At 44.1% G+C, this 19,473-nt stretch overlaps 2 protein-coding genes across 2 annotated transcripts; one reads left to right on the top strand and one right to left on the bottom strand.

Moving 5' to 3' along the window:
* Positions 1-52: 52 nt before the first annotated feature.
* On the top strand, positions 53-11,922 carry armc5 (armadillo repeat containing 5). The gene is made up of 8 exons (XM_060902282.1): positions 53-420; positions 834-1,232; positions 1,409-1,439; positions 1,968-2,078; positions 6,860-7,754; positions 7,880-8,592; positions 8,744-8,876; positions 8,965-11,922. The coding sequence occupies exons 2-8, from the start codon at positions 852-854 to the stop codon at positions 9,983-9,985; spliced, it is 3,285 nt and encodes a 1,094-aa protein (XP_060758265.1). The 5' UTR covers positions 53-420; positions 834-851; the 3' UTR covers positions 9,986-11,922.
* On the bottom strand, positions 11,923-17,637 carry LOC132868950 (cytochrome c oxidase subunit 6A, mitochondrial). The gene is made up of 4 exons (XM_060902283.1): positions 17,485-17,637; positions 15,981-16,061; positions 13,775-13,917; positions 11,923-12,118 (listed from the first exon to the last, which is right to left on the bottom strand). The coding sequence occupies exons 2-4, from the start codon at positions 16,054-16,056 to the stop codon at positions 12,026-12,028; spliced, it is 312 nt and encodes a 103-aa protein (XP_060758266.1). The 5' UTR covers positions 16,057-16,061; positions 17,485-17,637; the 3' UTR covers positions 11,923-12,025.
* Positions 17,638-19,473: the final 1,836 nt, after the last annotated feature.

Below are 19,473 nucleotides of genomic sequence, written 5' to 3'. Positions count from 1 at the left end.
AGTGGTTTCTTTACACAAATATAATGCGAAGTACTTTCATTTGAATGACGTGTTTATTTCACTCGATGACGATTCTGGCATCAGAACTACAACACCCATGAGCCTGAGGGAACGGCCGAAACGCGCGCGCGCCCCCTTGCTTTTCTCTTTCCGTCGTTCTACAAAAGATGGCGTCGGTGCAAAAACCCAGACGGTTGCGTTTGTTTGAACGCATGAGCCTGTGCGTGTGGAAGGTAGAATAACGGAAAATCATGATCAACCTCTGACAAATCATCAAAACACAACCAGATATGAAATGATAACTAATCGCCGTGCAGTGTTGAGTTTGACTGAGGGCCTTCACTCGGGCCTGGCTGTTGTTTATGAAGCGGAAGCGGTCGGTGAAAAAAAAACTCCATTTCCCAGCAGCACTTTCGAAAGGTGACGTCAGTAACGCATCATTATTATTATTAGTGGAATAGGTTACTGTAATATTTATTGTGCTGATTTTTTTAAAGTTGCAAATTAAGTTTTTATTTCTTAATTATGATGTACATTTTTTTAAAATATATTTATATATGAAATATTTAATTTATCTAGAAGTTTTTCTCTATTTTCTGTTCTCTGTTTATCTGTAATGATGCTGCTGGAATTTTAATTTCCCTGAGGGAACCCTCCCAAAGGGATCAGTAAAGTTCTATCTAATCTTTCTTTCTTTCTTTCTTTCTTTCTTTCTTTCTTTCTTTCTTTTAATCCCACTCTCAGCATCATGTGCAGCTCTTATTTTGAAAACAGTTCATAAAAGACTGCTCCTGAAAGAGATTAGATTAGAAGAGTGTTTTGTCTGTGTGTAGGGTGTTTGTAAAACCAACATGGCCACCCAGGCAGAACAGGAAGAAACCAACCCCAGAAGCTGTACAGACTCGTCCTATCCATCACCCGAGTCCTCTCTGTCATGGTGCTTGGTCCAGCTGAACAAATCCAGCCCCGGAGCCGACGCCCTGACCGGCGCCGACCCCAGACCCTCCAGAGAGGCCGATAAGCGCCTCAGGGTAGGCCAGTGGAGGGCTTTAGTGGCCATCCGCACCCACCACATTAAAGGGGGAAGCAGCAGGATTGGGCAGTACCAGTCGCAGGGTGGTTTGCCCCCCCTACTGGCCATCCTGCGCAGACCTGAGAGCTCCAGGAAGATCTTAGACCTGACCCTCAGCATCCTGGCCAACTGCTGCACAGAGAAGGAGACGCGAGCTGAGGTAAGAAACGCACGGCGCGGAAACACTTCACATTTAACACGAGCGCAACTTCATAAACTGGTTCCCACACACGGCAGTGTGGTAGTATGTCCTGACTAAAATGCATGAAAATAAATCTTTAAAGTAAACCAGTTCTCATTTAATTTCACACTTTTATATGTTACTTTCTCTTCCAGGTGCGCAGGCTGGGCGGTGTTTCTATCGTAGGTGAGTTTCTCAAACCTCAGACTTCATCGACACGGTCACTAATCCAGCAGTTCAAGTCATCGTCATCCAGTGTTTCTCACTCGAGTCTCTATAATCACTGAGTTTATACTGTTTGGTTACAAAGGACAACAATTTGGACTCGTTTCCTGCAGAACACAAAATCATTTGACCCCAAACTCACGAGTTGAAGTAAACGATTAAAACATGTGACTGTAGAACTGAAGAGTAAAAGTGCAGCTGCTCTGCAGGACCAGGGCTGGTGTTGGGATGAAACAGGCGTGAGAGAAAATCTTCCTGAATCTGTTCTTGTGGACTTTTCTCCAACTGTCTGAGAAAAAAGTTCCAGTTACTTCGCACTTTCCTGAAGGGTTTGTGGTGTCCATACGCCATCAGAAAAATCAGATCCATCTCTGAAAGGAGCGATCCGACACGTTTACAGCTTCGTACACACGCGCACGTGTTTATATATCATACTTATTTGTTGGGTGAACTGAAAGATGTTCTGTGTGTGATGTCTCCTGTGCTCAGTGGAGGTTCTGAAGAGGCACTCGTCAGTGGAGACAGTGGAGAACCGAGCAGCTCGTGCTTTAGGGAACCTCGCCATGGACCCCGAGGGCTCGGCGCAGATCCACTCTGCAGGTCCGTCCCTATGTTTTAACTCCGCCTTCTCTAGCACCACTCATCAATCCACCCCAATAAACCCCACCCCTCAAAGGTTCTTTGGAAGGTTTGTTTGTGAGTGTTTGTTTGTAGGGTTCTGTATAGAACCTTTAGGGTTCTCGGAGTACTTAAAAGAAAAGAAAACCCATTTTTAAAATACAGTTATGAAGATAGATTATGATATAAATTACAGATTCATGCAAATAATTGAAAATAAGGAGCTCACACAACTAAGATATCCATCTCCAAAAGTCGGTTTCTATGCAGAATGGATGATTTCATGGAGGCCGCCATTGAAAATATTTTAACCAATCAGAAAAATCCCCTGATCATTTCCGGCAGTGCTCTGACGCCATTTGGGCGAACGACACAGAAGCTCCGCATAGCGAGTAAGACTTGAAGCTGCCTCTGGCTGGAGATTATTTCATTAAAAGTTTATATGAAAAAAAATTGAAATTCCATTTCTCTAGCAAAAGAGTGGAGGAGGAAAGATAATACTGCTGTCGCTGATAAACAGCGAGGGAAGAGTGAACAGCTGATTTACTCCTACATGACTGCATGCAGGGAGGTAACTTTTCATATTTCTATCCCCGGTACAAGTGGTGTTGCCGTGACGCCTCATTCTGCGGACTGTAACCTCGCTAGACAACCTACAAACAGATCTGCACACAATCTGACTGACTGAAATCTGTTGAAGAGGCAAGTGTGCGAGTTTTTACACGTTCCTGGCAGCATAAGCACTCGTTAGCACGCTTAGCATGCTCTCGACTCATTCATGAAAAACTTCATCAAGACGTCCCCAGGCTCGCCTACCGTAATTATCATAGTAGACAGTCCAACCCCCACGGCAACACAGAGGGGAAACAAACCCTGCTGTACTCTACAGGATTCATATGAACGTTACAGCAGGGTGCACTTGTACGGAAAAAGGCAGAAATATTGCCAGAACCCCCCGAGCTGCTGGAACGGTCTGGATTTATTTGGTAAAATTCATACATGTAAAACAATACAGTATAAATAGCACCGAGGACAACACAAAGTATAAAATACATTTATTTCCAATGTGGTCCTCTTGATGACAGCAGGAAACACAGGGATGAGAATTTTCCGCCGATTGGCGGACTTCCGACTTTTTCAGACCAAAATGATCGTTTTTGAGATCGATGTAAATCCGTTGAGAAATTTTTTTTTTGGGGGGGGGTACGATTAACGATCTGTGGTCACCTTATAATGCAGACATCCCAAGTGTTCTGGGAGTCTCCTGCATATTGATAGAAGCGAGCAAGAGCGTGCGTGCGCAACATTAAGGTCTGCATCACGCATCTTAGAATGTGCGCGCGCGAGGGAGACTGTGTGCCTGTTCATGTAGCGCATGCCAGACAAAGAGCATCTTGATTGGGTTACTCAGCAAAATAAGCCAATCAGCTTTCAGTGTGGGCGGGCTTTTTTCTCGAGGACCGGAGTTTGAGTCAGTGCAGCCTACAGGATCAGCATGGCAGAGAGAGAGCGTGCGCCCCAAAAAATATATATCAATTACACGTCATATATAAGTGTGTATCTTTTATAAATGGGGTTAGCTTATCTAATGTAGCATGTTGGGGAGAATCATAGTATCATATCTATATTTCTAATGAAATTTTAAGTATGATAGCGTGTATAACTCTCCTACTTATTGCTCATTTCATAGGGGGAATTGCTGGCCTGTGCCGCGCGGGAGCGTCTGCCCAAATTTTTTAGGCCGAGATGAACTTATAGTTTTTGATTTAAAAAAAATTTCCAATATGTAATGCCCATTGTACACGCCTGTTCTTTAATTCAAAATCACCATCTTGATCTTCAGATTGGCCGTATGGTATCTGTATTACATAACACAACATCCTGTCCAGATAAAACCTCGTTAGTCCACACAGCAGTTGAAAGGGAAGTGATGAGTGATGTTGAATGTTGCCTGCTTAATATGCAAGACCTCCTGCTACCATGATAACATCAGAAGAAAGCTGAAGAGATTTATATGATAGAACTTCTTTCTGGTTTGCACTTCAGTTTAAAGGATTAGAGTATTCAAAGACATGAATAGCTAAAATGCAGAAATATAATACTGTAGAGCTCGTTTATATTAAAAGGTGCATTGATTTTTTTGAAATCATCAAATGTGAATTGATTAAAAACAAGTCTCTTGTACCATATTAATCATTTTCACCTGGGAGTCCAACAAGAAGGGGAATTTATTTCCAAATACATTGCAAATTTTTGCTGATAAAATTAATGGTTTTGGGGTTAAAAAAAAAAAATAGCCAAAAATAATTAGACCCGTGCCCCCCCGTGCTCCGCCCCGGTTTTTTCAGACTTTTAAAATATTTTTCATTCTCATCCCTGGAAACAATAAAATATAAGAGACAATAAATTGACAACTGCATAAACAATGATGAGAAAGTCATAAACAAAAAATATACGAGTTCAACTAGATTACAGAAACAGCGCCAAAATGATTAAAAATTAGTTACACACATCATAAAACTGGGTTTGGAATTTACTCCATGAAAACCGTTTCACCCGTTTCTTAAAATGATCACGTGTTTGACTCGGCTGCAGTGATGGAGGTCGGCTATTCCACACAAACATTCCTGTAAACCTAAAAGAACTCCGAATGGTTTCCGTAAAGTGTGACGTCACTTGCAGTGCACGGCTGTATTCGACAAAATGGACCACAGCGCCAGCGACACTTCACTGATTTCCTTGAGCATTTCGGACAACGACACACATAACGATGATAATTGTGATAAACAAGCATTACCGTATCAATTAGCTCCACACAAGTGAACAATATTCATAGAGTTGTTTTAGTTCGTCATTACGGAGGCTTTTTTCACAAAAATTCCAAACCCAGTTTTGTGTGTATAACTCATTTAATCATTTTGGTGCTGATTCTGTAATCTAGTTGGACTCTGTGATAATTACAGTTAGTATATTTTTTTGTTTATGACTTTTTCATCATTGTTTATGCAATTTTGTCAATTTATTATTGTCTCTTTTATATTTTGTTTCCTGCTGTCATCAAGAGGACCACATTGGAAATAAGTGTATTTTATACTTTGTGTTGTCCTCGGTGCTATTTATACTGTATTGTTTTACATGTATGAATTTTACCAAATAAATCCAGACCGTTCCAGCAGCTCGGGGGTTTCTGGCAATATTTCTGCCTTTTTCCGTACAAGTGCACCCTGCTGTAACGTTCATATGAATCCTGTAGAGTAAAGCAGGGTTTGTTTCCCCTCTTTCTGCGTTGCTGCGGGGGTTGGACTGTCTATTACAGTAATTACGGTAGGCGAGCCTGGTGATGTCTTGAAGTTTTTCATGAATGAGTCGAGTGCATGCTAAGCGTGTTAATGAGTAGAATAACACACAGTTTCAGCCTTGTTTTACAGGTAAAGAGTTCAGGTTTGTCCATAAGTCAGGGCTGCAGCTCATTAATACACTATTTCAGATGTACACTACCGTTCAAAAGTTTGGGGTCACCCAGACAGTTTTGTGTTTTCCATGAAAAGTCACACTTTTATTTCCCACCATAAGTTGTAAAATGAATAGAAAATATAGTCGAGACATTTTTCTGGCCATTTTGAGCATTTAATCGACCCCACAAATGTGATGCTCCAGAAACTCAATCTGCTCAAAGGAAGGTCAGTTTTATAGCTTCTCTAAAGAGCTCAACTGTTTTCAGCTGTGCTAACATGATTGTACAAGGGTTTTCTAATCATCCATTAGCCTTCTGAGGCAATGAGCAAACACATTGTACCATTAGAACACTGGAGTGAGAGTTGCTGGAAATGGGCCTCTATACACCTATGGAGATATTGCACCAAAAACCACACATTTGCAGCTAGAATAGTCATTTACCACATTAGCAATGTATAGAGTGGATTTCTGATTAGTTTAAAGTGATCTTCATTGAAAAGAACAGTGCTTTTCTTTCAATTTCAAAGTGACCCCAACTTTTGAACGGTAGTGTATAGTGAAAAATTCAACATTGTCACCTTGGTAGCCCTTTGGCTTTGCCCCTTCAGTACTGAAGAGCGACACTCAGCCTTGCGCCCAAATGACATCACGCATCGCCCTTCCAACAGGCAACATGGCAGCGTCCTGGTGGCATTAGAGCAGCGATACAAAAACGCTCACAACTTTTCTTATAAATGGTCAAACATGCCTGAAACTTTTCTTACAGGCTCTCAATATTCCAAGCTACCGACCCGTGCATGGATTTACTTTACATTTTCTACTCCTTTAAGGGTTGTTGATGGAACTTTTTGGTAAAGTTTTTTTGTTATGTTACAATCTTTTTTATTGCAGTGAACTTTTTTTTTTTTGGGGGGGGGGGGGGGAGTGTTTTCATAAAACTATATTTTCCATAGAGCGCTAGACACAGGGAGTGAAGTGGGAGGTGTTATAACCTGATTTGCATATCATATGAAATGCACCAATCAGCTTTCAGCTTATTTGCATGAGAATCAGAATCAGAACAGAGTTTATTGCCGAGTCCGTTCTCACATACAAGGATTTGCTTTGATGGTTGGTGCTTTAACAGGTAAGATGGAAGAATTAAAATAAATAAATAGAATCTAAAATATACAAATTTGAGAAGTGGGCATATTTAAGGCGGAAGTGTAGGAGTTATTTTGAAGTCCAGGCTGTACAGTATGTCCCAGAATGTGCAAAAATAGGTCACGGTCTCGATATAACCCTCCCCCCGTCTCTCTCATATGCAGGTGGTGTCCCTCCACTCCTCCTCTGCCTGTCCCTTTCCAGCTCTCCATCGTCTCCGCCCTCTCCCTCCCTCTCCATTGTCCCTTCTCCTCCAGCTGCGTCATCCTCCACTGTGGAGCGCACTCAGTCAGCTGCACGCACTCTCTTCTACCTCTCCGACACGCCCTCCAACCGTCTCTCTCTGCTCTCCCAGGGTGCCTTGTCTGCCCTGGCACGCTTTCTTGCCCCTGAGTACCCCCTGGGGCTGAGGCGGGCATGTCTCCGCGCTCTCCATGAGCTGACGCGGGGCTGCGGACCCGAGTGTGCCCGAGAGGTGTCCGTCTCCGGGGTGCTGTCTCAGCTCGGCCTGCTGGCGTCAGGAGACGGCGGCGAGGCTCTGGAGGAGCTAGCGCTAAAGACTCTGGCTAATCTGTGCTCTCAGGGCTCCCTGCGCCCCCTGGTGGGCTCACTGGGCGTCATTCCGAAGTTCATAGAGGAAGTGAAAAAGGATCCGCTGAAATCCAGCGTGCTGTTCAAGGCTCTGTGTTTGTGCTGCAAAGAGGCGGTGAACCGTGTGAAGGTGAAGGAGAGCGGTGGGCTCGAGGTGCTGATTGGCTTCCTGTCAGCCTATCGGAACCATCCTTTGACACGATTGGCCGTCTTGGCGTGTGTGGATTTCGTGTATGACGAGGCAGCTCTGGAGCAGCTTCAGGAGCTCGGCCTGGTCTCTCTGCTGGTCGCGCGCCTCGTCGACGTCGCCCGGGGAGACGATTCCAAGATGGACGCTGAGCTCTCAGTGAGCTCTCAGTGCTCCGAGCTCAACTCCTGTTTCGACTCATTTGACTTTCCGCCTCCTGAGGGGAGCAGAAAGGACGACGGGGGCAAGGAGCAGAGTTCCTCCAGCTTCCTGAGTCTCAGGTGAAACTCACACACTCAACTTCTCACAGAAATGACTCTATAGGAGTTAATAAAGACGCAGTTATATTAGCATCCATGTTTTAATTCTTATAACAGAGGTGTGTGTGTGTGTGGGGGGGGTTTAGGTCCTGGCTGCTCTCTGAGGGTCTTATCTCTTCAGAAGTGGAACTGATGAACTCGCCCTGTGGTTCAGATGGAGATTCAGGTTCTCCTCATCCCACCTGCTCTCCTACTTCTTCCTCCTCCTCTTCACCTTCTCCTCTCACTCTTGCTGATGTTTCTCCATCACCAGCTCAGCCGAAGCCCGTCTCCTCTCCATCCGTTCGGCCCAAACCCTGCCGTCTGTCCGTCTCTGCGTCCCCGCAGCCCAAACCTCTCATTTCTCCCGTTAAAGTCTCGTCTCCTCCGAGGAAGCGAGCTCGCACGTCTTCTTTGTGTTCCTCGGCGTCTCGTTTGAGCATCGTCTCCTTGGATTCCCCGCCGGCGATCCCGAAGACGCCCGTGTACCAGCACCCGTACCACCCTGAGCCGTGGGCGCCGGAGTCTCCCATCCTGCTGCTGCTCTCTCGCTTCTCCCACGCCACAGACCCCAGCAGCACGCTCGTCACCGCACCTGTGCTCTCCACCCTGCTCTACTACCTGACGCAGCACCGTGAGCCGAGCGGACGCTGCTGCCGCATGCTGGTCCGAATCACCTGCAACCCGAACTGCCTGCAGCCGCTGGTCCGGACCGGAGCCGTGGCTCTCATCAGACACCGCCTCTGTCTCCAGGACCAGGATCCAGCCGGGGAGAAGGAGAGACAGTCGGACAGGATGAAGGCAAAAATCAGAAACCTAGGTATTTCTCCTTATTATTACACAGATGGAAGTAATCTAATTTGCATAACTTTGCATATTCATTCACCTAGCCGTTTTTGTTGGTTATTTTACTTCTGTGGTTTTTTTTTTTTTTTAAAAGCTGACACATTCTCAAACTGTTGTTGCTGCAGGTCAGGGGTTTCTGAACAACCTGCGCGTCCAGAGCGAGACCGGATTCGGTTCTGGAGTTCTCAGCCACATCGTCCTGTCAGGTTCAGAGAGCGATAAACTCCACTGCGTTCTCTCGCTGCCGCTGATCACCAGGTACGTCCAGCCACAGCGTGACTTTGGATGTTTTTCATCAGCGATTACTCACAGTGGGTTTTTTTTTTTTTTTTCCCCCCTTTTTCAGTAACCGAGTCCTTCTGAAGAAGCTGCTTCTGGACAGCGGAGGTCTGATTGCGGCTCTTGAACTTCTCCTGTGTCTGGACGGCTCGGAGGACGACGATGATGACGGCAGCAGTGATAAATGCAGAACGTTGCTCTCTGCTTGGATCTGTCCACCTGAGCAGGTGTGTGCTTCCAGGTATCACTCACTATACGCATCTCTCCTGATTGGCTGCATGTCTAGTCTGCTGGCAGGGTCAAAGGTCGAGCTGGACCAGAGAGAGAGTCCCAGCACTTTGGAAAATCTGCAGCAGGATCCGGATTCTTCTTCCTGCCCGTGTCCTTACCAAACATCCAACCATGACCTGAGCTTCCTGCTGGATGACGGGGGTCTCCTTCCAGCCACTCGGGGTGTAGTTTCCGGGGAGGTGGGCGTGGCTGAGTCGGAGTACTTCCGTGCGTTGCTGAGCGGCCAATTTGATGAAGCGCAGAGGTCCAGTGGAGACACCGTTCGTATCCGAGATGTGAGCCGGGGAATGCTGCTGCCCGTGCTTCATTACCTTCATGGCTGCAGGATGACCGGAGATGGAGCGGGACGCTGCCTCGTTCTGTCCTCGCTCGTCTCCGGGGGTCTGACAGAACACACCATGTTTGAGAAGACTCCTCTCGCTGAAGTGATGATGGGGGCCAGCCGGTTTTTGGTTCCTGGATTACAGGGGACAACCGAGGACCTGTGTGTGTCCGTATTGTCTTCTCTGGCGTCCAAGGTTGACAGTCGATGTCCATCGAAACGCCATCGTGCTCCAAACACCATGGACGATGACAGCAAGGACGGCACTCTGTGCTCCATCTTGCCTCGGGCCTACTGGTTCTCCCAGCGCTACTCCTACTCCCGACTCGGCTCGTCCTGCTTGTCCATTCTGCTGCGTCCTCAGCTGCCTACATCTGTCTCCTCCGACTGTCTCCTCCGTCTGGTCCGGCAGGCAGACAGCACAGAGAGCCTGCGCCGGGACCTGCTGGGTCTCGCCACCGTGGCACTGAGCTAACGCCTCTGTCGGGAATTTTCACTCTAAGTTCAAGGTGGAATTTTGGAGTGACATTCCGACCGACTTCCGTGTCTCTGTCTGACACACACACACACACACACACACACACCATAGAGTCCATTCTAGGATATGTATGGTCTATTCACACTGAAATATTTTTTTTGCACAATAAAGAGCACGACGAGATCCTGAAATAAACAAATCCAGTTCTGTTAAACCTCCTGAAGACCTCGCTTTACTGCAGTGACGCTTGTGTTCATTTATTATTCTAATCTTGAGTTCTGCTTTTCCAAAATCAGCCAATCAGAGAAAGAGTTTCATCCACATGATTTGATTGACAGTTCGGCGTTAACAAGGTTTTTTTTTTTTTTTAAATATAAATTCTTCATTCTTACACCACAGACTCTTGAATGTTGGTCGTATACGAAACGTTGATGTTTGCTGTCCTGTGATTGGCTCCTGATTCATCGTGCTAATTGAATCTGCCTCTTTGCTGATGGCGAGTGAAGTCTGCGTAGATTAGCAGCAGCAGGTTCAGGTCGTGCGTCCGTTCTGCACGTGCTCAGTACAGCGTAGGACCAGATGACCTTCATGTAGTTTGTGTCAGAGCTCTGAATCTTAATGTAGCGGAGTTATAACTCAAAAATACACTGGTCTGGGTTTTTTTTTTTTTTTTGTCCCCCCACCCCCCAATAAAACCGTCAGATCAGCATATGAATCTGGAATGACTGACAGCTGTATATTAATTGAACCCCAGGAAGCCCCGCCCCCTCCCTTGTATTTACATTAATCATGCAGCATCTTCACTTTCTATCACGGTAAACAGAACATTTTGAGTTTGTTAATCAGTAACACAGTGTGGAGGATAAACCTTCAGACTGCAGAGGGATCAGTGTGGGTGTGGCCTTAGTGGCAGAATCAGGTTTATCTTTGTTTCAGTCGTTTAATGAGTTCACTTTAATCAACAGTTAGATAAAACGCAAGGTGAAATGTAACCTCGCGGCTCAGTGTTCTGGTTCTGGTCATTTGTCCGTTTCACTCGCTCTTTTTTTTCTTTTCAGGGATTTAAACTGAACAGGGCTGGGTTTCCCAAAAGCCTCTTAACATTAAGAGCATCTTAACTAGGAGAGAGAGTGTTCGCTGTGATGCTCGCTCTACCATTTAATGATGAGCTTTGTGCTGCTATGCTTTTGGGAAACCCGCCCATCCCAGCTTCTCTCCCTGTATGAGGCGACTCTCAGAGTTGCTCATTTTCGTTGTTTTTTTTGACCCCATGTCTCCATCTTTATTTATCTGCCGAAGAGACAAACATCAGACTCGGCTTTACTGAAGTCTGTCACGTGTGAACGGTTTGTTCTGTTTCTGACGTTTCTTCTCCTGGTCTTCAGTGTGAATACGCCTCAGTTTGGGAAGCATTAGAGAATTATTTCAGGATGAGTGCTGGGAACAATAGGAACAAAAGAAAAGTTTATTCTATTCTATCATGTATGTAAATATTTCTTGCGCATTATGTTCATGAAGTGGCTTCACATTTTTGTTTGAATTTTTTTTTTAAATAATTTGTGGCTCTTTTTGTGCCATTCCGGTTTTGTTTTTTTTAAAATAAATGATCATGTGTAACGTATCGTTCAGGAATGACTCCTCATATGGACCTGTTGTAATGTATGATATTCAATATTGATGCTGCATCAAAGAGCAACTTTATTTCCGTACTCGTGGTGTTGTAATATAGAATATATCTGCAGATGTAGCTTGTGCCGTTATACAGTGTGATGTCAGGGATAAAGTAAAGTTTACGTTCTATTTTTCATTCCTTAATTTTGTAAACACAGTGTATTAAGTGTCATGAACAGAATTAAATGAGATGTTAGTCAGAAGAAATCAGAGGCCAAGGTCCTTGTGAACTATGAAAAATAAAAACACCTCTCCACTTTAAATTCCCTTATTTTTTTTTTTTATTTCAGTAAAGGTTAAATTATTTTTCATGCAGTAGTTTCAGATTGCGCTGTTCCACACAGGGCCTCCGGGTGGCGCTGTCGCTCAGTGGTGGTGTGAGTCCTCATAGCCAGTGGGCAGAGGGTTGGTGTGAGGATTGTGGAACAGCGAGTGGTTTCCGTCACCCCACGGCCATGGCTGAGAGGGAGAGAGAGACAGACAGATGGGGGGGTGAGAGGGAGAGACAGATGGGGGGGGTGAGAGGGAGAGACAGATGGGGGGGGGTGAGAGGGAGAGACAGATGGGGGGGGTGAGAGGGAGAGACAGATGGGGGGGGTGAGAGGGAGAGACAGATGGGGGGGGTGAGAGGGAGAGACAGATGGGGGGGGTGAGAGGGAGAGACAGATGGGGGGGGTGAGAGGGAGAGACAGATGGGGGGGGTGAGAGGGAGAGACAGATGGGGGGGGTGAGAGGGAGAGACAGATGGGGGGGGTGAGAGGGAGAGACAGATGGGGGGGGTGAGAGGGAGAGACAGATGGGGGGGTGAGAGGGAGAGACAGATGGGGGGGGTGAGAGGGAGAGACAGATGGGGGGGGTGAGAGGGAGAGACAGATGGGGGGGGTGAGAGGGAGAGACAGATGAGAGGGAGAGAGAGACAGACAGATGGGGGAGAGGGAGAGAGAGACAGACGAGAGGGAGAGAGAGACAGACAGATGGGGGGTGAGAGGGAGAGACAGATGAGAGAGAGACAGACAGATGGGGTGAGAGGGAGAGACAGATGAGAGAGAGACAGACAGATGGGGTGAGAGGGAGAGACAGATAAGAGAGACAGACAGACGGGGATGAGAGGGAGAGAGGCAGGCAGACAGACGGGGGGGGTGAGAAGGAGGCAGGCAGACAGACGGGGGGTGAGAGGGAGGCAGGCAGACAGACGGGGGGTGAGAGGGAGAGACGCAGGGAGACGGTGAATCACTGATTTACAGGTACAGTATTAACACTACTCATTTACAGATTTGTCATCTTTGACTAAAAGTTTCTGCCCCCCCCACGTTGATTACTTTCTGAGAGCAGCACATTCCTGCGTGTTTTATTCCTCTTACACCACAGAAACCGTAACACACTGTAACTCTGTCCTGAAGACGTCAGAAAACTTTGTTCCTCAGCTCTGACACTGGAGACTCCTTCCATTAAGTGTTCCATAAACGCGTCTCTCCTGACAGGAAAACTCCCCGTCTGACGTACGAGTCCCTGTCGATCAGCTGTTGCTATAGCAACGGTGACGTATCAGAACGAGTGTGTTAGTTATGAATAAAGCTGTGATGATCAGCTGCACTGCTGTCAGAGCTGCTGTTATAGAGAATTAATCACCACTTTCTGACCAATCAGAGTCCGGAACTTTGCAGTGAAAATCATCAGGAACATTTTTATATTGTGGTGTGCATAAGTTTGTGCATCCCAGTGATCCCAAAGATTTTTCTGATAATCTAAGCACCAAGATTTAGTGTGCTTAGATTATCAGAAAAAAAATTTGTTTAAAAAGTACAAAACAAGAAATTATTTACTCAAAAACCCCAGCCTCGTTCTTTCTGAATGTGATAAATGTTCTCATCACTGTGCTAACTTTTGCCCTCTGACTCTAACTGCATCTCACTGCTTTTCTTTCTTTTTTTTTTAAATAAATCTGACATTGATCTTTTTTTTATCATCTCAGTTTAAAAGAAATTTCAGCAAGAACAGAGTGATGGAACATGGGCGTGACCTTCACTATCAACACGCTGTGAACTGATCTCTGATCCTGAGTTTGTCCTCCAGGCCTCGTTTCCTCTCCACACAGGAAGTGACGCTGGTGCGTACCTTGGTCCGAATGCGCAGGTGAGGATATGGAACGAACTCTGGCGGCTCGTGGGAGTGAGCCCTCTGCTTCAGGTAAGCATTGACCATGCACACGGTCACGCCCGGTAAGGCCAGCACATACGTCAGGACCCTCCAGGTCTTAACTGTGGTGTCGAAAACAAATCACGTTACTTCATCACCACCATCATCATCATCATCACCACCATCATCATCATCACCACCATCATGTTACTGATGTCTCAGAGTTGATCGCTGAGTGTCTACAACTGGTTTATTAAATAGTTATGACACATGCACTAGAGATGGGGTGTGTGTGTGTGTGTGTGTGTGAGACTTAAAGTTGGTTATATTTCCCAAAATATTCACAAATGAATAATTTAAACAAACCATCAGGGACCCTGAGCGGGAGAAAGCATGTACTGTAGACAGACAAACAGATAAATAAAAACTGTAAACACATCACTCAGCGCTTCATGAGTGCACAGTAGTCTGACATGGAAGGCCAAAAGGGTCACTGCAAAAGCAAGCACATTTTTACTTTTATTGCAGCGTAAAAATAACATTTTATGCTGTAAACACCATGAAGAACACAAACATAACCCAGCGGAGCCACTCGTTTATCTGTTACTCTACTCTGAGATTTTTCATCGCTGATTGAACTGTTAAAGCCGGCTGCTTTCTCTCATTCTGGCATTTTAGCTTTTCATAACACAGACTGTTAAAAATTACCGTGCTTTTAGTGATTTATTTAAATAATTCCAAAAAAGCCATAATATATGATTTTACTAAATGAGTTCTGCAGTTTTTTTAAATTTTTTTTTTATAATATATATAAACATCTCATCACTCAAATACTTTAACGGTTCTTACACCGAAGGCCCTCGTCACACTCCAGCTCGCGATGGGTTTGAGAATACTTGGTGATGAAAAATCTGTAGCATTGCCACCATGTGATGCACAGCAAATGTTCTCTGAGCTTCATAAGTTGTTTTTTGGTGTCTCTGCCTCATGAGTGGCCAAAAACTTTGTGAAAAATTTCAGTGCATGCACTGAAATTTGGTGGAGATGTTTTTCCTTGGCAAACTAAGCGCCGAATAACTCCCAGATGAGTTTGGGAAAACTTCCTGACGCTCAGGGAAGCATCACCACCAAGTGGCTCTGGACCGTAGCTTAAGACCATTAAAACCAACTTGTTTTGTGGCACATGTGTCCCTTTTGGTGCTCCATATAAACGCCTGTGTAAATGAACATTGCTCTTTTTTATGCCTCTGTAAGGTGCAGGAGGCATTATGTTTTCGGGTTGTGCGTGCGTCCGTCCCAAAACCTTGTGAACACGAGATCTAAAACCTTGTGAACACAAACATGAACTGACTAGATTTTGAGGTTAAAAGGTCACAGGTCAAGATTACTGTGAGGTCAAATGTCCATCCTCAAATCACAACTTAATAAGGCGTGTAGTCTACCAGGCGGAGGCGTCCCCATCGACGCCATTGGCGTCGAGTTCTATCTAGTTGTAAATCTATTTCTGAAAAATGATAAATTATAATTTTAAAAAATGACATTAAATCTCACTTTCTTTGTTTAAAAACTTTGTAAAGCATTTTACACGACACCAGTAAAGATTTTAATATTTAGAAAAAGGGACAGTGCAGTGTCCAGCTTCAGTGTTTTCAGACCTGATTTAATATGTTTATGTTTAAAAGAAAAAGGAAATCAGATAAATAACACTGAAGCTGTGAAGGAAAGGATGGCGTTTATTACCCGGTTTATTTTTGTGAACAGATGGTGTTGAATAAATTACTACTGTATTTAGACTTTTATAAACTCATTCAGTCTTCAATAAAATCATTTAATGCTTCCATAAAACCGAAGCGCTCTCTGTCCCCGAGCTTCTTATCTGAGCACTTTTCAGTGATCTCAGGATCTCAAGCCTGTCTGTCTCTCTCTCTCTCTCACACACACACACACACACACACACACCTGATGTGTTGTGCATTTACGGTTCTCCGCTGTAGTTTAGCGTGTGATGTGATGTTTGCTTGTTTCGCTCTGCGCTGGGTTTACATGTGTAATGTATCTGATGATTAAAGGAAGCTGATGGCTTTTGGTTTCGCATCGTCCACCAAACACACTGACTGAACACAGCACTGTCTTTTAATAGATGGGTAAAGACAAGAGTTAAAGAAGAGAAAAGAAAAGCGTGCACCTCCTCCCTCGTGGCCTCCGTGTGATGCAGCAGCGAGGATGCGGCGAGCCACCGCAGACGACGCAGACGCAGCCATTCCCTCTGCAGAGCAGAACATAAACTCATCTACAGTACATTCTCACTCCTCATTAAACTCCTCACATCCGAGCGATAAACAGCGGCTCGTTAATCCCCGTAAACTGGAACTAAACGTTAAAATGCACAAACATAAAATACAGGCAAATATTTCTTCAAATAAACTTAGCAGGTTTTTTTTACACAATCACACAGGTACTAAAGTGATGAAGAGAGAATTTTCTGCAAGTTAAAATTCATGCATTTGAGCAAGCACACGGACTATACAATCAAAAGTCTGTGCACCCCTGACCATCACACTCGTATGTGCTTTTTCTCTGAAAATTATGAAGCACACAATTGTTCAGAGTGTACGGAATGTACTGTATGCTGTAGTGTTACAGCTTCCCTTTGCTGGGAAATGATTAAGATGCTCAAACCCATTCCAGCACGACAATGCAGCTGTGCACAAAGCACAGGAGCTCCATGAAGACATGTTGTGTGAATGTTGGAGTGAAGAACTCGAGTGTCCTGCACAGAACCCTGACTGAACTCAACTCCACTCAACACCTTTGGGATGAACTGCAACTGGAGCCTCAACTTCACCAGTGTTGGCGTCTGATCTCACTAATGCTCACGTAGCTGAACTGAATGAACACAAATCCCCACGGCCACGCCCCAAAATCTAGTGGAAGGCCTTCCCAGAAGAGAAGAGAAGAGAAGAGCTCATTATAAGAGTAAAGGGGAATAAATCTGGAACGAGACGTTCAACAAGAACATACAAGTGTGAAGGTCGGGGGGCACATACTTTTGGCTGTAGCATGTGTGTGTGTTTATTTAAATTCATAACAAGCACAATGCAAAGTGTAATGTGTTGTTAGTCAGTGTGCTGAAGGTCAGGAATGTACAGCACTGTCTCGGTGATCATGAGAACGCAGATTAACACTGAAATCAGACAGGATTGTTCTGTAACTTTTTGTTTTAAAACCAAACACAGAACCTGAACAGTGTTGACTGAACACACAGGTAATAATTACCAAGGTCTAAATATTAACTTGGCCTTAATGTGTCTAATATAAACTGCTCCTGATAAAGCTGTGGAACAGAGAAGGGAGTTTGTTGCGTATTTTACAGCTGGATTAAAAACCAGAAGCAGCGTGACTGTGGTAATGCAGAGGCCTGCTCCTGCTCCTGCTCTGTCCTTCACAACGGCCAGAGTGACAAATGATCTGGATTAAACAGATTGAAACAGATAATCTGGATTAATGACAGAGTTAAAGTTTGTCCTCTGAAGAGAAAACCGAGCTCTTTAACGGGAGTCGTGTGTCGTGTTTGTGAGGAAGAAAGGAAACATTTCATATCAAGTGTGAAGAAATACTGTACAAAAACAAACCCTGCTGGAAAGTTGCATGATTTTTTTTTTCTTCTGACAAAAAACAAACTCACTCACTCGTTCGTCCTGAGAGAAGATCACAAGGTCAGATGATCAGCTGGGTTTTTTTTTTTTTCCAGGTTTCTGGTCGTTATTGTTGGACTGGTGGTGTGTGTTCTGTGTCTCGTCTGAGTGTTTGTCCTTCAGTCTGTCCTGCTCCTGACTATCAGACTCCTCCCCCCAGTCCGTCTGTCTGTCCGTCTGCCAAGAAACACGGTTTATATTTGGTGAAGTGCACACACGGCCTGTCGAGCTGCATAGCTGCCTGCTGCAGGAGAAACTGCTCTGTAACCTGAGCTCTGCTCTTCGCTTGGGGTTTCAAATCTCATTTTATTTTATTTTTTCTGTTAACAGAGAAAATTGAAGAGTTTGGATCCAAAATGTGATGAATCCACTGTGAGGAACTTGGGGGGAACAATATTTTCTTCAAAAAAAAAACTTGCAGCATGAAAACCACAATTTTCTGTTTGAAACTTTAATGTAACACTGAGGTTGTAGCAACATTAAAAATGCAAATCTAGATTTTAATTTTTAAAATTTTATTTAAAAAAAATTCCAAAATGTGATAAATCCATCACATCAGTAAAAAGATTTTTTTTTTTGGCGTGTGTGAAATTTAACTAGAAATAAGAAGTAAAGTTGATCTACACGTATAACAGGCCCTGAACTCAGACCATCTCTTATATCGGGCCACAGAGTTTCCCAGATTACATTCATTTTGTCGTCTAAAAGCTCCAATCTCCTACACACAAAGCTCTGAGGAGTGTTAATAAACCAGTCAGATGCTTACATGAAAACTTAAAAAAAAAAAAAAAAAAAAAAGACAAACTTTTTATTCTGGACAATAAATGTAGAAGCTTGTCCATCTTGTACAGCAGGTCCAGGTAAACTCAAAACAAAGCTCCATACTGAAGAGAACACGGTGAAGCGTCGAACTGTTTGATGGCTTTAGCGACCCAAAAGGAACCCAATCATAAGCACAAGGCAACGTATCTCAAAACCACGCCCACCAGACAACAAAATGTATATCTTTATTTCCATAAGATAGATAGATGGGTTTTTATTCAGTACTTATTTTTAATTTGATTTTTTTTTTTAAATAATGTGGGATTATTTATTTACTAACACATTTTACATTCATCATGACTCCGGCCACTTTAATAGGAACTTGTTGTTGGTTCTAAGATCCCTGTTCTTGTCTGCAGGAGTGGAACCCAATGTGTTCTTCTGCTGTTTCATGCTGAGATGCTTTTCTGCTCACCACGGTTGTAAAGAGTGATTATATGAGTTACTATATCCTTCCTGGCAAAAAAGCTCGACCCAATCTGTCCATTTCCCTCTGACCCTCTCTTATCAACAAGGCGTTTGTTTCCACCCACAGAACTGTCGCTCACTCACTCAGTGTTTTTTGTTTTCTGCACCATTCTGTGTAAACTCTAGAGACTGTTGTGTGTGAAAACCCCAGGAGATCAGCAGCTTCTGAAATACTCAAACCAGTCCATCTGGATCAAACCAACACCCAGACCACAGTGAGAGAAAGTCACACTGTGAGATCACAGTGTTTCCCGTTCTGATGTTTGAACATTGTGAACATTAACTGAAGCTCTTGATTTGTATCTGTGGGATTTGATGCATCGTGCTGCTGTCGAGGGATCGGCTGGTTACAGAACTGCAGGTGGATTTATTTATTTATTTAGAACACGTATAAAAAAATGTATGTAACTATTTGTACATACAAAAGAAAGAACACGAGAAAGTGACAAAAAAAATTACTAAATAAAATACATAAAGAGCTCAGACATTACACCGCACATTGTTCGAAAAAGGAGTGGGAAGAAGTGCAATACTTTTTTTTTTTTTTTTAATTTCCCACCCCTTTTTAACTACCCCGAAATCCAAACTTCATTAATACACCTATAAAAATATATATCATATATATATATACTTCATGAATATCTTTATAATTACAAAAATAAATATATACTACACACCATATATATATACACA

The sequence above is a fragment of the Neoarius graeffei genome, chromosome 20 (assembly GCF_027579695.1).
Source record: "Neoarius graeffei isolate fNeoGra1 chromosome 20, fNeoGra1.pri, whole genome shotgun sequence".
NCBI classification, from domain to species: domain Eukaryota; kingdom Metazoa; phylum Chordata; class Actinopteri; order Siluriformes; family Ariidae; genus Neoarius; species Neoarius graeffei.
Note: the sequence above shows the minus strand (reverse complement) of the source record. Positions and strands in the feature narration are given on the sequence as shown.